The sequence below is a fragment of the Kogia breviceps genome, chromosome 4 (assembly GCF_026419965.1).
Source record: "Kogia breviceps isolate mKogBre1 chromosome 4, mKogBre1 haplotype 1, whole genome shotgun sequence".
Classification (NCBI taxonomy): Eukaryota; Metazoa; Chordata; class Mammalia; order Artiodactyla; family Physeteridae; genus Kogia; species Kogia breviceps.
In genome coordinates, this window is record NC_081313.1 from 174,669,627 (window position 1) to 174,685,305 (window position 15,679).

The 15,679-nt window shown below is 54.0% G+C and overlaps 2 protein-coding genes across 3 annotated transcripts; one reads left to right on the plus strand and one right to left on the minus strand.

The window, feature by feature from the left end:
* Positions 1-3,563: 3,563 nt before the first annotated feature.
* On the plus strand, positions 3,564-8,408 carry EPOR (erythropoietin receptor). The gene is made up of 8 exons (XM_059059776.2): positions 3,564-3,678; positions 4,525-4,660; positions 5,036-5,214; positions 5,291-5,448; positions 5,927-6,080; positions 6,164-6,251; positions 7,552-7,639; positions 7,733-8,408. Exons 1-8 carry the CDS (start codon positions 3,564-3,566, stop codon positions 8,342-8,344), a joined length of 1,530 nt encoding a protein of 509 aa, XP_058915759.1. The 3' UTR covers positions 8,345-8,408.
* SWSAP1 (SWIM-type zinc finger 7 associated protein 1) lies at positions 4,220-11,165 on the minus strand. Of its 2 annotated transcripts, XR_010840436.1 has the most exons (5): positions 10,912-11,165; positions 9,779-10,283; positions 8,562-8,648; positions 5,910-6,110; positions 4,220-5,223 (listed from the first exon to the last, which is right to left on the minus strand). XR_010840436.1 is itself a non-coding variant. In XM_059059787.2 (2 exons), exons 1-2 carry the CDS (start codon positions 11,155-11,157, stop codon positions 9,780-9,782), a joined length of 750 nt encoding a protein of 249 aa, XP_058915770.1. In that variant the 5' UTR covers positions 11,158-11,165; the 3' UTR covers positions 9,297-9,779. The 2 variants fall into 2 exon arrangements, 1 of the variants encoding a protein (XP_058915770.1); XM_059059787.2 differs by lacking the exons at positions 4,220-5,223; positions 5,910-6,110; positions 8,562-8,648 and having other exon boundaries at positions 9,297-10,283.
* Positions 11,166-15,679: the final 4,514 nt, after the last annotated feature.

Here is a 15,679-nt window from a genome sequence, read left to right on the forward strand (position 1 = left end):
CCCTGGTCCGGGAAGATCCCACATGGCACGGAGCAACTAAGCCCGTGAGCCACAACTACTGAGCCTGCATGCTGCAACTACTGAAGCCCGCGTGCCTAGAGCCCGTGCTCCACAACAAGAGAAACCACCACAATGAGAAGCCAGCGCACTGCAACGAAGAGCAGCCCTCACTCGCTGCAACTAGAGAAAGCCTGCGTGCAGCAACCAAGACCCAACGCAGCCAAAAATATAATAACAAATAAATAAATAAAATTTAAAATTTTTTAATTAAAAAAAAGACCAAACAGATGTAAGTAACAGCATCCTTCTTAAGTTAGCTTAAGCAAATAATTGCTATCCTTACTGAGCACTTTCAATGCACCAGGCATGTTCTCAGAAGTTGACATAATCTATCTCATAATCCTCACAATAGCCTTATGTGGGGTGGGGAGGGGTGCACTATTATTATGCCCATTTTATACATGAAAAACTGAGACTAGGGAGGGTTAAGTAACTTATCCAAGGTGGCATGGTAAATGGCAAGGTTGGGGTTCAAACCTGAACGGTCTGCAATACATCAGAACACATGCACTTACCAACAGGGCTAGTTGGCCTCTCACAATCACAGTTTACAGTTTCTCTCCCTCTCTCTCCCTCTTTCTCTCTCTCACACACACACTCAATCCAAATGCCAATTTCCCGAGGAAGAGATTCTCACTGACTTCTGTTTTTGTTTGGTTTTTGTCCACACTGCCCAGCTTGTGGGATCTGAGTTCCCCCACCAGCAACGGAACCCGTACCGCCTGCAGGGGAAGCATGGAGTCCTAACCACTGGACCACCAGGGAATTCTCCGACTTTAAAAGTGCAGGACAGGACTTCCCTGGTGGTGCAGTAGTTAAGAATCCGCCCGCCAATGCAGGGGACACAGGTTTGAGCCCTGGACCGGGAAGATCCCACGTGCCGCAGAGCAACTAAGCCCCCGAGCCATAACTACTGAGCCCAAATGGCACAACTACTGAAGCCTGCGCGCCTAGAGCCCGTGCTCCGCAATTAGAGAAGCCACCACAATGAGAAGCCCATGCACCGCAACAAAGAGTAGCCCCCGCTCGCCGCAAGGAGAGAAAGCCTGCGTGCATCAACAAAGACCCAACACAGCCAAAAATACATAAATAAATTTTTTTTAAGTGCAGAAGTACTCAGGAACAGCTCTATCCAGTGGCTAACACAAAGTCAACTGTTTCTCTACATCTCTCAGCTTGGTTTTTCACTAATATTTTACTCCACAAATATTTCCTGACCTCCTACTGTATGGCAGGCCCTGTTCTAGGTGCTGGGGATACAGAAATGAACAAAACAGACTAGTGAAGGTGGTGAATCAATAACAAAGCATCAAATACATATTAGATATAATAAATACAGGGAATGCAAAATGCTACTACTACTAATACTAAGCCGTTTAAGGGCTGATGGGAAGTGTGGGGCTAGAGGGTTGCTATTTTATTTATTTATTTATTTATTTATTTATTTTTACTTTTGGCTGTGTTGGGTCTTCGTTGCTGCACGCGGGCTTTCTCTACTTGCGGTGAGCGGGGGCTACTCTTCATTGCGGTGTGCAGGCTTCGCATTGCAGTGGCTTCTCTTGTTGCAGAGCACGGGCTCTAGGCGCATGGGCTTCAGTAGTTGTGGCACATGGGCTCAGTAGTTGTGGCGCACAGGCTTAGTTGCTCCGCGGCATGTGGGATCTTCCCCGACCAGGAATCGAACCCGTGTCCTCTGCCTTGGCAGGCCGATTCTTATGCACTGCACCACCAGGGAAGCCCGAGGCTTGCTATTTTAAATACGGTGATCAGGGAGGGCTTCATTGAGGAGGTGACATTTAGGCAGAAGCCTGAGTAAAGTGAAGGAGTGAGCCCCATGTCTATTTAGAGGAAGAGTCTATGGGTGGAGGTAACAGACAATTCAGAAGCCCACATTAGCTTCATCATCAGGCAATTTTTTCCCTCCTAATGGCAAAGATGTCTCTGGCTACTCATCTGCTCACCTCATCATCCAACAGAAAGCGGCACCCCATTTCCCAGTAACTCCAGGGAAAGTCCTATGATGAAAGCTCACTGGATCCTTTTCGGTCACATGCCATCCCTGAACCAATCACTGTGCTCCAGGGAATGGAGATCTCTCTCTCTTTTTTTTTATTAATAAATTTATTTATTTATGGGTCTTCGTTGCTGGGCGCGGGCTTTCTCTAGTTAAGGCAAGTGGGGGCTACTCTTTGTTGCAGTGGGCGGGCTTCTCATTGCAGTGGCTTCTCTTGTTGTGGAGCACAGGCTCTAGGCGCGTGGGCTTCAGTAGTTGTGGCACACGGGCTCAATAGCTGTGGTCGCGGGCTTTAGAGCGCAGGTTCAGTAGATGTGGCGCACGGGCTTAGTTGCTCCGCGGCATACGGGATCTTCCCAGACCAGGGCTCGAACCTGTGTTTACTGCACTGGCACGTGGATTCTTAACCACTGCGCCACCAGGGAAGTCCCGAAATGGAGCTCTCTGATTGGCTAATCTGGGGCGGGCTGCCGCAATGAGGTAGGTATCAGCAACACCCGCTGCGCCTTCCCCAGGCATGTACCTCTGTGGGGAGGGTGTTTACCCAGTTTAAGCTCAGCCCAGGTGAAAAGCTCTTATAGTTTGTTCTATACTTTCCAGATTATTAAAAGAACTGCACTTGGGCTTCCCTGGTGGCGCAGTGGTTGAGAGTTCGCCTGCCGATGCAGGGGACACGGGTTCGTGTCCCGGTCCGGGAAGGTCCCACATGCCGCGGAGCGGCTGGGCCCGTGAGCCATGGCCGCTGAGCCTGCGCGTCCGGAGCCTGTGCTCCCCAACGGGAGACACCACAACAGTGAGAGGCCCGCATACCGCAAAAAAAAAGAAAAAAAAAAGAACTGCACACTCTTTGTAAAATAAAATCCCAATAGTATACAAAGGTAAGCAGAAAAAATATCACAAATGAAACCTCACACTGCAGAATATATGTAGTTTTACAAATGCAGCCTGTCTCACATACTGGCTGGCAGCACTGCCCAACACTGTGCAAACACTCAACCGCTACTCACTATTACGATTATTATTTTCCTACCCAGACTGGGAAGAGATGTTGATTAGCACGATAATATCAGTAGCTTACATTTTTGGAATGTTTGCTATGTGCCAAGTCGGATTTTACAGATGAAAAGGCTGAAGCTCAGATAAGGTAAGTCACCTGTCCAGGGTCACACAGCAAGAAAGTGGGTCCTACACAGAAACCAGAGCTGCTCCCGCCACCCCCCCAACCCCACCCCTCAAGGGGCCCCCAGGCCCTGGAGGGCCTCTGCCCTCTCTAGCCAGGCCCGGCAGGGCTGGCTGCCTCCCTCTTATCTCAGCCCAGGCTGCCTGCTGGTCCCGCCCCCTCGGGGGAGCTGCCACTTGGAGGCGCCTGGCCGGGAAGGCCTGGCCAGCTGTGTCCGGCGGAGGCAGCTGCTGACCCAGCTGTGGACTGTGCCTGGGGCGGAGGAAGGGGGGGCAGGAGCCCTGGGCCTCCCGTGGCAGGGGCTGCATCATGTATCATCTCGGGGCACCCCTCTGGCCTGGAGTTGGCTTCCTCTGTCTCCTACTCACTGGGGCAACCTGGGCTCCCCCACCCAACCCACCGGACCCCAAGTTTGAAAGCAAAGGTAAGGGTGGAGCTGAGTGTGGACCCCTGCACTAGGTCCTGGAGGGCAATGCTGGGGCCTGAACTTCCAGCCTGGGTCCTATGCCAGGTTCTGAACCCAAGTCTGTATTCTGGAGCCCAAGCTGGCATCTGAACCCTAGACTGGGACCTGATATGGCATACTGCGGGTCTGTATCCCCAGACTGCGTCCTGCGGGAGAAGCTAGAGAGGGGCGTAAGAGTCCTGTTTTATCTTCTCAAGGAGTCTGGGACATGCTAAACACTAAATGGGGCAGGGGTGGTGCTGGTTCTAGGCCCTGTAGTCTAGAGTCCCCAAGGGGAGGGGACCTAGCCGACCCTCCAGTGGGGGAGGGAGGCTAAAACCAGGGTCCGAGTCAGAGGGGCCGGGCCGCAGGCGTCTGTAAACACTGTTTGCATGCGGACGCCATATCCCTGGGTCCGCGGGGTTGAGGGAGCGGGGGCGGGGGGCACGGTTGGCGCTATCGGGCAGCCGGGAGCCTGCCGGGGCTGATAGGGGACCCCGCCTCCTGCACACACACTCACCCACACGCACGTCCTGGGCTGGGGCGGGGCCGACAGCGGGAGGCGGAGGCCTTGAATGCTGCGCTCAGCTCAGCCGGTTGCGGGGTGGGCGGGCGTGTCTGGGGAGACAATAAGACATTCAACCTACGCGTGGGAGTTCAGGGGGCAGCACTTCTGCAGACCCTCGAAGGGCCCCGCTGGGGTAGACAGAGGGGCGGGGCTTTTTTCTTATCGGTCCGCACAGGCGGCAGGAGGGAGGGGAGGATGCTGTGGCCCGAGGACGGGGCTCGGGTCTCCTGACCCCCTCCCCCGGCCCCCATCCCCAGCGGCCCTGCTGACAGCCCGCGAGCCTGAAGAGTTTCTGTGCTTCACCGAGAGGTTGGAGGATTTGGTGTGTTTCTGGGAGGAAGCGGCAAGCGCCGGGGTCGGCCCGGACAACTACAGCTTCTCCTACCAGCTCGAGTGAGTCCGACGGGGCAGTTGGAGCGCCCCACAGGTGGAGGGGGCGGGCGGGCCGAGCAGCGCTCCCCGGAGCTCGCACCTTGGGACTTCTGGTGCCAGGGGCCGGATGGCACCTCCGCTGGTAGTCACTACTGCGAAGCCCACGGGGTCAGGGCTGACACGCTGCCTAGTGGTCGGGGCTGGAACACTCCCGTGATCACTGCTGGAGTGCGACCCCAAACTTCAGGGCTGGGACAACACCGCTCCAAAGCAGGACTAAGGCGTCGCGTACGTCGGGGCTGGGACGCCCCCTGGTGGTAGTGTCCAGAACGCTCCCTCCGTCCCGGCAATGCCTCCCAACTTGCTCCCTACCCTCGCTGGTTCCTGGGCGAACAGGGGTGAGCCGTGGAAGCCGTGCCGCCTGCATCAGGCGCCCACCACCCGCGGCTTGGTGCGTTTCTGGTGCTCGCTGCCTACAGCCGACACGTCGAGCTTCGTGCCCCTAGAGCTGCGCGTCACTGCGGCCTCCTCGGGCGCTTCACGCTACCGCCGTATCATCCACATCAACGAAGTGGGTAAGAGCGCTGGGAACGGGAGAGTGGTCGGGAGGGAGTCCCAGTCTCCGCCCACCTGAGCAACCCCTCTCCACAGTGCTCCTAGACCCTCCCGCTGGGCTGCTGGCGCGGCGGGCAGATGAGGGCGGCCATGTGGTACTGCGCTGGCTCCCACCTCCTGGGGCACCCATGGCAAGCCTCATCCGCTATGAGGTGAACATCTCGGCAGAGAACGCCGCTGGTGGCGCGCAGAGGGTGAGGCTCGCTCCTAGGCCTAGCCCCAAGGGCTCCAGAGTCGACAGGCCCTCTAGGTCCCACCCAGACGGTCACCACGGCCCAGCCCCCATGGCCTCGCCCCTCCACCTCCGGCCCAAGACAGCTCCACGTCCACTGACTTGTCCCTTTTCCCAATGTCCCCTTTCCCCAGCCCACCTGGACTCAATCCCACTTAACCCTTGTCCCAAACCCTAGACTTCTTCAGGGCCCGCCCCCTCTGCGCTCTGGCCCCGCAGTTAAATAGCCCGAGCCCGCCCTCTTCGACCTGGGGCCCCATCCTGATTGGCCCCGACCCTTCCTGGGCCTGGCCTCCTGCTTTCATTGCCCGCCTCCCCATGCTTGGGCTCGGTCTTTCCTTTCTCTGATTGGCTCGGTCCCTCAGGGCCCACCCTCACATGCCCCCCTTTGCCCGCCCCGCCCCTATTGGCGCCACCTCTCACCTGGGCCCCGCCTCCAGGTGGAGATCCTCGACGGCCGCACTGAGTGCGTGCTGAGCAACCTGCGGGGCGGAACGCGCTACACCTTCAGGGTCCGCGCGCGTATGGCCGAGCCGAGCTTCGGCGGCTTCTGGAGCGCCTGGTCCGAGGCTGTGTCGCTGCTGACGGCTAGTGGTGAGGCCCCAAGCAGGGGTGTAGAAGGGGCTGGGCGGAGCATGGGGCAAGCTCACCGCCCTGACCTCCTGCCTGCTCCCCAGACTTGGACCCCCTCATCCTGACGCTCTCCCTCGTCCTCGTGCTCATTCTGCTGCTGCTGGCCGTGCTAACCCTGCTCTCCCACCGCCGGTGAGCTCCCCACTCGGCACCTGGCTCAGACTCCCGCCCACCAACGTTCTCCTTTCCCTGTGGAGACCTAGGCTCAAAGTGGGGCAGGCACTTGCCCAGGGTCACACAATGAGGAGTCAGTGGCAGGACTGGGATGCAAGCCAGGTCAGACGCAGACTCTTACTTAAAATTCTCTGCTCTTGGGCATACTTTCACCTGGTTTCCCTCCTACCTCAGTGACTGCCCCTTCTTGGATTCCTTTGTGAGTACTTTTTCCCAGTTTCATCAACTTCTGCGAAATCAACCAGATGGGCTTACTGAAACGATTTAACCCCAAGTGCCTCCCACCCCTGTTGTCAAGCTCCTTAGATGCTTTACGATATGACCAGCCATCCTGAGGTTTTTGTGATTCCAAGTACAAACCATGTGTTTTCACACCCCCAAGACTTGGCACATACGGTTCCTTCTGCCAGGAAATGTCCTTCTTGCCATGTCTGCCAAGCAATCTCCTAGTTGTCTTTCAAGGCCCTGTTCATTTACTTGGTTGGAAAATACATACTGAATGCCAGCTATGTGCTAGGCACTGGGGAGAAAGTGTAGAACCAACCAGACGTATCCCTGACCTTGTGGATCTCATAGCTGAGTCACACAACAAATAAGGGAATCAACAGGTATTTGATTATAAATTGTGATGAGTGATATCACAGAAATAAATGGGGTATGGGGCCATTACAGGATAGTCAGGGAAGGCCTCTGGGAGGTGACATCAGAGCAGAAACCTGAAGTCTGGTAGGAGGCAGCCACATGAAAAGCAGGGAGAAAAACCAGCAAGTGCAAAGGCCCTGCAGTGGGAATGAGCTTGGAACATCGAAGCAGCTGCAAGAAGAGCTGTATGGCTAGAGAAAAGGGGGTAAGGGGGTAAGTGGTGGATGATGAGATGAAGGAAGTGACAGAGGTCAGCCCATGCAGGGTCTTCTGCAGGGCTGTGGGAAGGAATTGGGATTTTATTCTGAATGCATTGGGGAACTATGGAAAGGAGTGTGGAGGGAAGTAACATAATGGACCTTCAGACAAGACTGGGTGGGTTTTAGAGGGAGCATATTGAACTCCTATGCATCCTTCAAAACTGTTCCAGTTGCCCTTCTGTAGAGCCTGGCAGATGCTTTGGCCGAGCCCCTGTTCCTCAGCCCCACGCACTCCTCTGCCTTCATCATGATCACAAGGGGCTAGGAGTATCTTTGCCCTGTGACTGGTGCTGAGGGGGTGCTGGTGAATGTTCAGTGACACACGCCCAGGTATTCGTTTCTTTTGGCTTCACTAGGACTCTGAAGCAGAAGATATGGCCTGGCATCCCAAGCCCCGAGAGCGAGTTTGAGGGCCTCTTCACCACCCACAAGGGTAACTTCCAGGTAGGTGGCCTGGTTGTCCTGTCAGGGCCTGGGGTTTCCCTGCTCCTGAGGCCGAATCCCCGGTCTCTGAGCAGGCTGCTGCTGTTTCCCCAGCTGTGGCTGTACCAAACTGATGGCTGTCTGTGGTGGAGCCCCTGCACCCCCTTCACAGAGGACCCACCTGCCCCCCTGGAGGTCCTCTCTGAGCGCTGCTGGGGGGTAACACAGGCAGTGGAGCCAGGGGCAGATGATGAGGGGCCCCTGTTGGAGCCGGTGGGCAGCGAGCATGCCCAAGACAGCTACCTGGTGCTGGACAAGTGCTTGCTGCCCCGGAGCCCACCCAGCGAGGACCTCCCACAGCCTGGTGGCGATTTGGACATAGCAGCCGTGGATGAAGCCTCAGAAGCATCCTCCTGCTCATCCGCTTTGGCCCTGAAGCCTGGGCCAGAGGGCGCCTCGGCTGCCAGCTTTGAGTACACCATCCTGGATCCCAGCTCCCAGCTCTTGCGCCCGAGGGCACTTCCCCCTGAGCTGCCCCCTACCCCACCCCACCTAAAGTACCTGTACCTCGTGGTGTCTGACTCTGGCATCTCAACTGACTACAGCTCTGGGGGTTCCCAGGAAGCCCAGAGGGGCTCATCCAATGGCCCCTACTCCAACCCTTATGAGAACAGCCTCATCCCAGCCCCCGACCCTTCACCCCCGAGCTACGTGGCCTGCTCCTAGGACTCCAGCCGTCAGATGCACGGGGACCCAGAATGACCTCAAGTGCTACTCCAGGCCCAAGATTTATCCGGCAGGGTCAGTGAGGCCTGCTGACCTTGGCTTTCTGCTCAGTTCATCCTGGTCAGAAAGTCACAACCTTGCAGTATTTTTAAATGCACAGTCTTTTGTGTAGATATATAAATATATATAAGTTTTCTGTCATGACTTCTATAAATACCTGTAAGCCCCATCTTTTCCCTGGGCGCAGGCCATAGGAGCAGCAGTAAAAGGCCTTGAGTTCAGTCTGAAGTTCTGGCCTGGCAATCTGAATAAGAATAATAAAATGAATTAGTTAGTATGTTATGCTAGCTGCCCTAACAAAGCTGCCCTGAAACTGAGTGGCTTAACACATTAAATATTTTCTCTCTCATTTCTCAATTCAAACAGGTGGGCAGCTATCCCTGGGATGAGTCAGAAGCCCAGACTGTAGCTTTACTATCCCCTGGGGTCTTTAGATGGATCCTCTGAATCCTGCCAGCCAACAAGAGAGACAGCAGAAGATTCTGTGGCCTTTAGGGACCTAGCCTAGAGGTGGGCGCCATCTCTTCTTCACAAATTCTACAGGCCAGAAATGGTCATGTGACCCTAGCAAGCACCATGGACAGCTGGGAAATGTAGTTTAACTGTGTACCCAAGAGAGAAAAGCTGTTTAATGAGCTGCTAGCTAGTCTCTGCCACTAATAATAATACCAATAATATTCATTCCTAGGGCTTTACTCTGAATCAGGCCCTGTCCTAAGACAGCACTCTGATGACGCCAAATGTCATCAAGCGGCTCAATGGGAGTTCTGGTTTAACCACTTTTAAACAGTTTGACATAACCTAGGAAAGCTGAACGTATGCATACCTTCTACTCCAGCAATGCCACTTCTAGGGTATGTACCCTAAAAACCCTCACACACATGAACCAGGATATGTGTACAAGAGTGTTAATAGCAGTAAATAAGTCAATCTGATGAGTAAATTGGGGTATAGTCACCCAAGGAATTATACAAAGTATGGGAAAAGGAATGAATGAAAAAATGTGGCCAAATGTTTTTTGATTTCTGGCTGTGCTGCATGGCATGTGGGATCTTAGTTCCCGGACCAGGGATCAAACCCGTGTCCCCTGCACTGGAAGCATGGAGTTTTAACCACTGGACCACCAGGGAAGTCCCACGGCCGAATCTTAGTAACAATGTTGAGCGGGAGAAGAAGGAAGTCTCGGATTATATTTATCATGAAACTCTTTACAAAGTTCAAAACAGCAAAATTAAACAATATGTACAGGATAATGCTATATTTATGAGAGAAAAAGCACTTTATAATCTTTAGGTCTCTGAATTTGCATCTGTCCCTGAGGTAGGTATTCCAGCCATGGAAACTGAAGCATAGAGAGGTTGTCACACTCCAAACCTCAAGGTTGGCCTCCAGAGCTTGAATCCTTGTGCAAGCTGGTGTCACCAGCCTGTGTGGGCCACGGGGTGACTGCCATCTCTCCATCTTGTCGGAAAGTCACTCGCCACTCTGCCCTGGGACCCAGCCCACCTGGCTCCAGGCAGGCTCGGAGGCAGTGCTGTCCTGGGCCTGGTGCATCGGGCTGCAGCCAGCACTGGGCAGGGAAATACCTCTGAAGCAGTGCCAACTGCAGGGCAGTCGCACTGTCTCCCTCCTCCTGGGTCTGGAGGGCCACAATGAGCCCACAGCCCCGGCCAGACCCAACCCGGTGACTGAAGTGGGCAGCTGTGTCCAGAAGCAGGGCGGCCAGGTAGGCGGTTTCTTGGGACCGGGGGTCTTCCGCTAGGTACTCCTCCAGGCCATCCAGCAGCAGGAGGGAGGGGACTGGCCCCCGGGTCTCATGGGCAGAGCACAGGAGCCGGAGGAGCTCACGGGTCGAGGGTGGGTACTGGAAGCGGATCTTCTAGAGAGAGGAAAAAAAGGAAACGGCCAGATTCATCACAGGAAGCCAGGCTCTCAGCTATAGCAGCCCTGCGTCCTTGCATACTTTCCTGGACGTGGTTCTCACTCCCCAGACCGCTGGTTCCAGAGTGAAGCAGCTAGCTCAGAGTGGTCGAATATTCTTCGGTTCGCCACGCCCGCCCCCCACCCCGTTTTATTTTTTGTTTTTCTAATTCTGCACTCATCACTTCCCAGTATTAGTTAACAACAAGGTATATCGTTTTGTAAAATCTCTAGGGCAATCTTTCCACGGAAAACCTGTCCATAGCGTCCGACCCCAGCATTGACTCCAGCGGCCCAGAAACTCTTGTCCAGACCCGACCCGTGTTTAGCCCCGCCCCTACTCGCCCCTGACTCCACTCTTTGGGCACCACCCTTTGCTAATTCCGCCCCCTCATTGGATGGTTTCTCACTCAATCTTAACAAAGCTTCGCATAGTCCCACCCCCAACTCATTCCACACTCCGTCCCATAATGGCTGCTCCGGCTTGCCCTCCCTTCGTCTCCGCCATTGGTCTGTCTCTGCCTGTCACTCAATCCTCCATCCGCCTCGCTACTGGCTGGTCCGCCTCTGGTCCCGCTCAGCCCCACCTGTAACCGCAAGGGTTCGAGCGCAGCTCCAGTCCCGCGGGGCAGGCTTTGCAGAGGCCTCCGAGTCAGGAAGAGGACGGGGCCTCGGCCTTCCCCTGCCGCCTCCAGGGCCGCCGCGAATAGCAGCGCTGTCTTTCCAGAGCTGGGACCGCCAAGTAGCAGCAAAGGCGGTTCGGCCTCAGCTGTGTTCTCCCCGGGGCCAGCCGCGCTGCCCGAGTTTAGCACCCGCCTCAGCGTCTCCGCCATTCGCAGCGTACTTCTGTCCAATCGGCGGCCCGTTCCTGCCCTTGATCCCTCCCAGGACGGGGTCGCATTGGTTACAGTGCACTTTGCTTCTCCATTGGTCCAAATGATCTGTTCATCAAAGCTAGATCGACGTTTCCCAGCTCCTCCCCCGGTGAAGGGGCAAATAACCTAGTCTGAGGAAGGAATGGAGGCCTTTGAGGGAGATAAGGCCCTTCCCTGGGTGAGTCCGCTGGCGGAAGCAGCATGAATACTATTATTCTGAGCTAATAAGCTAATCAGACAATACAAGGGTTGAGAGTTGGAGGGAGTAGGCCCTAATCACTGACACATTAAGTCTCCTAACCTCAGTTTGCTCACCTGTAAAATGGAGCACATGGTATCTCAGAGGAATATTGTGATGTGTATGTGTGTATTTCTGCTGATGTTACCCAGTGACAATGAAGAAGGGGAGAGATGGAGGAGCTATGTGCTTGTGTCTCTTTCTGTACCTGAGTACTTGCACAAATGGGGGCGGGGGAGGGCTGCAGGCTTGAGGACATTCGTGTGCAAAACATCCGTCAGACAGCAAAGCAGCTGTCTTTGAAGGTCTATAAGAAGAAGAGTCTCAGCTGGCCTCCTCATTGGCCTGGGGGCTTCTGGAGTCCTGCTTGGGGTACAATGGGAGGCAGGACCATAGAATAAAAAAAGGGCCAGGAGAGAAGAGGCAAAGATGAAGGGGCTGGGAGACTGAGGGAGAGCCACAGCACGACCTTGTCTGTCACGTTCGCTTCGGTATCTCCAGTGCCCAGTCAGTGCCTAGGGCATTGCAGATTCTCAATACAGGTTTGTTAAAGGAATGAATGAAGAAAGGAAGGTAGAACTGTTGAGAAACTGGGAGAGAAGGAGGAACAAGGTGAATGATCAAGTGATCACTGGTTGGGTCTCTTCACCCAGACTTCTCCCCAGAGCTGCCACTCACGCCCCTGTTGCCCTGGCAACTCTGTCTCCTGGTAACTTCAAAGTGGTGCTGTTGCCAGGAGACCCAGGGGCAGGGCCGAACTGAGATTTCCAGGGCTTTCTCTCTCCCTCTGGGGCCAGAACACAGCTCCACAACATCCCCCAATACACCCACTCACAAAGCCAGGTACCCCCACATCCCTCTACAAATACATAGACACACACACACACACGGCATCTCTGCATATATTTCACTTCCAGAATCCCCATCACTCACATGCTCACAGCCATATCCTATCCTGACACAACGCATCCCATACACACTCTTTCCCACATTCATGCCCCCACACCCTTTCCCTTGCACGCATACAAAAACACACTCTGATACAATCATACCATTGTCACCACACACACACACACACGAGACATGCTGTTACGTTCCCCTGTCAAATGCACAACCTCAGCCCCATGGTTGACCTCACTTTGCAACACTCTAAATACACAGCACCCAGTAGTGACACCCATATCACACAGTTCCACACAGTTAAATACATGGGAGTATGCCCAACACAGTCCCATTTCAAGTCCTTTGCACTTGCTGTTCCATTGCCTAGAGCACTCAGCTCCCACACGTCCATCCCTAACTGTTTTCATTCCATTCAGATCTCTGCTCAAATATCACCTACTTAGGCTTTCCCTGACCACTTGTGTAAAGTCACATACCCTTCACTCTTTAATTGCTTATTCATCTTTATTTCTCTTCAAATAACTTATCACTTCCAACCTTATGTGTTTATTTTATTGCCTCTCTCCCCACTAGTATGTCAGCTCCACCAGGGTAGGGTCCCTCTTTCTTTCACTACTGGGTCCCCAGCTCCTAGAACAGTACCTGGCGCAGAGTAGGTGCCCCTAAATGTAGCTGAGTGAGTATATTGGCAGAGATGCAGACATTAGGTGTATCTCATGCACATGGTACTTCTTTCCCTCCCTTCTCAGGATCCCATCTTCATGTCCTGACAGAAGGACTCTTACCTTAGAGGCACTCCCTGGAGGAGGCAGGACCGCAGGGTGAGGGGACAGGGAGGTGGAGAGCTCAGGGTCAGTCTGTGTTCCTCCCTGGTTTATCAGCATCCTCAAGTGATTAGTTCATTCATTTGGCAAACACTCATCGAGCACCTACTGTGTGCCTGGCCCTGGCCTAGGAGGCACAGGTGTTCAGCAGTGAACAGACAACAAAAATCTCTGTCCTGGTGGAACTGACATTCTAGCGAGGGAGGAGATAATGAAGAGTTTAAATAGTCTATGGGCAGATGATAAGTGTGTGCAAAAAAAGAAAAAAAAAAGTTTGCACAGGGAAGGGAAGGGCCAATTGTTTGTTTGGTTTTTGCAATTTTGAATAGGGTGGTAGGGGCAGGCCTCCCTGAGAAGGTAATACTTGAGGGAAGGCTTGAAGGAGTTGAGAGGGGGAACTGTGGAGTTATGTAGGGGAAGAGCATTCCAGGTGGAGGCACCTTCAAGTGCAAAGGCCTGGGGGCACTGGGAGAACTTTGGTTTTTACACAGTGTGCCATGAAAGCCAACAGAGGGTTTGAGCACAGGAGGGTCATGGTCTAACTTACATTATAAGTCAGAGCTCAGTTTTAAAAATACATTTATTTATTTTTGGCTGCATTGGATCTTCTTTGCTGTGCGTGGGCTTTCTCTAGCTTTGGTGAGCAGCGGCCACTCTGTTGCAGTGAGTGGGGTTCTCACTGCAGTGGCTTCTCTTGTTGCGGAGCACGGGCTTTAGGCACGTGGGGTCAGTAGTTGCAGCGCGTGGGCTCTAGAGTACAGGCTCCGTAGTTGTGGTAAACGGGCTTAGTTGCTCCGCGGCACGTGGGATCTTCCTGGACCAGGGCTTGAACACATGTCCCCTGTACTGGCAGGTGGATTCTTAACCAGTGAGCCACCAGGGAAAGCCCGGAGCTCAGTTTTGATCGAGTTGAGCTTGAGAGGTTGTAAGACTTACTGGGGCATGTTGAGAAGGCTTTTTTTAAAATTAGAGGATCTTTTTAAAAATAAATTTATTTATTTTATTTATTTATTTTTGGCTGCATTGGATCTTCGTTGCTGCATACGGGCTTTCTCTAGTTGTGGCGAGCGGGGACTACTCTTCATTGCACTTCGCAGGCTTCTCACTGTGGTGGCTTCTCGTTGCAGAGCACAGGCTCTAGGTGCGCAGGCTTCAGTAGTTGTGGCACACGGGCTCAGTAGTTCTGGGTCACAAGCTCTAGAGCACAAGCGTAGTAGTTGTGGCACACGGGCTTAGTTGCTCCGCGGCATGTGGGATCTTCCCGGACCAGGGCTTGAACCCGCGCCGCCTGCAGTGGAAGCACGGAGTCTTAACCACTGGACCACCGGGGAAGCCCTCAAGAAGCCTTTTGAATAAGCAAGCACATCTTAGTCTGGATTTTCCTTCTTTTTTTAAAAAAAATGTTTATTTATTTATTTATTTGGGCTGTACTGGGTCTTAGTTGCAGCACGCGGGATCTTCGTTGTGGCATGTGGGATCTTTAGTTGCGGCATGTGGACTTCTTAGTTGCGGCATGCATGCAGGATCTCGCTCCCCGACCAGGGATAGAACTCGACCTCCCTGCATTGGGAGCATGGCGACTTACCCACTGGACCATCAGGGAAGTCCCTTAGTCTGAGTTTTCTACCTAAAATTGTCCACCCTTGGATGGGGGTGTGTGCAAGGCCAGGGCTGCTGTCTCCACCCTCTGTAGCGGGCCCAGACACTTCTTTGTGTCTGGCAGCCCCGCCCCGCCTTTACCCTTTCTTGGGCTCCGCTTAACATCAGGACCACGGACAGAGCCAACTGGGTTGCGATAGGGCGCTGTCCATTGTGCTGAAGTTTTGCTTCTTTCCTGCCCGCGTGGAGGCCGCTGTGCGTCTGGAGGGACCACGGGCCTCAGGGGTGCAAGCCCTGGAAATAGACGCTCTGGGCGGTGAAGCAGGGGGCTCCATGATTCTGTTCCTCCTCTGCCTGAAGCCCTCTCATGCGTCCATCTCATTCCCCGCAGCCCTCAATCCACCCCGCCGCCTCCTCCCCCTCCGTCTCCCTGTCGCTTGCTCAGCTCCAACCGCACAGGTGTCCTCACTGTTCCCCGAACACAGCCGGCACGTTGCCACTTCAGGGCCTTCATTCTTGCTGTTCCCTCTGCCTGGAACGCTGCCCCCGCTCCACACTGCGGATACTTGCATGGCTCCCTTCCCTCCCTCCTTCACACCTCATCTCCAGTGCCAACTCCTCAGAAAGAACTTCCCTGACCACCCTCTTTAAATTGCAGGCTGTGTCCCCATCCCAGAGCTGTCCCATTTGTCTTCTCTAGCTTGAGTTTTCTCTATCACTTATCAATCTAACACATCAGCGATCTCAATCCCTGACCTAAATCCTTGACCCGACAGTTTAGAATTCAGAATTTTTCAGATTTTCGAAAGGTACTACGGTGTAAATACTATGCACTGAATAACACCCCGAGTTGGACCTGGGATAACATTCTAAGTCGAACACTTTATCTGCAGCAAAACGTAAGAATAGTCACATA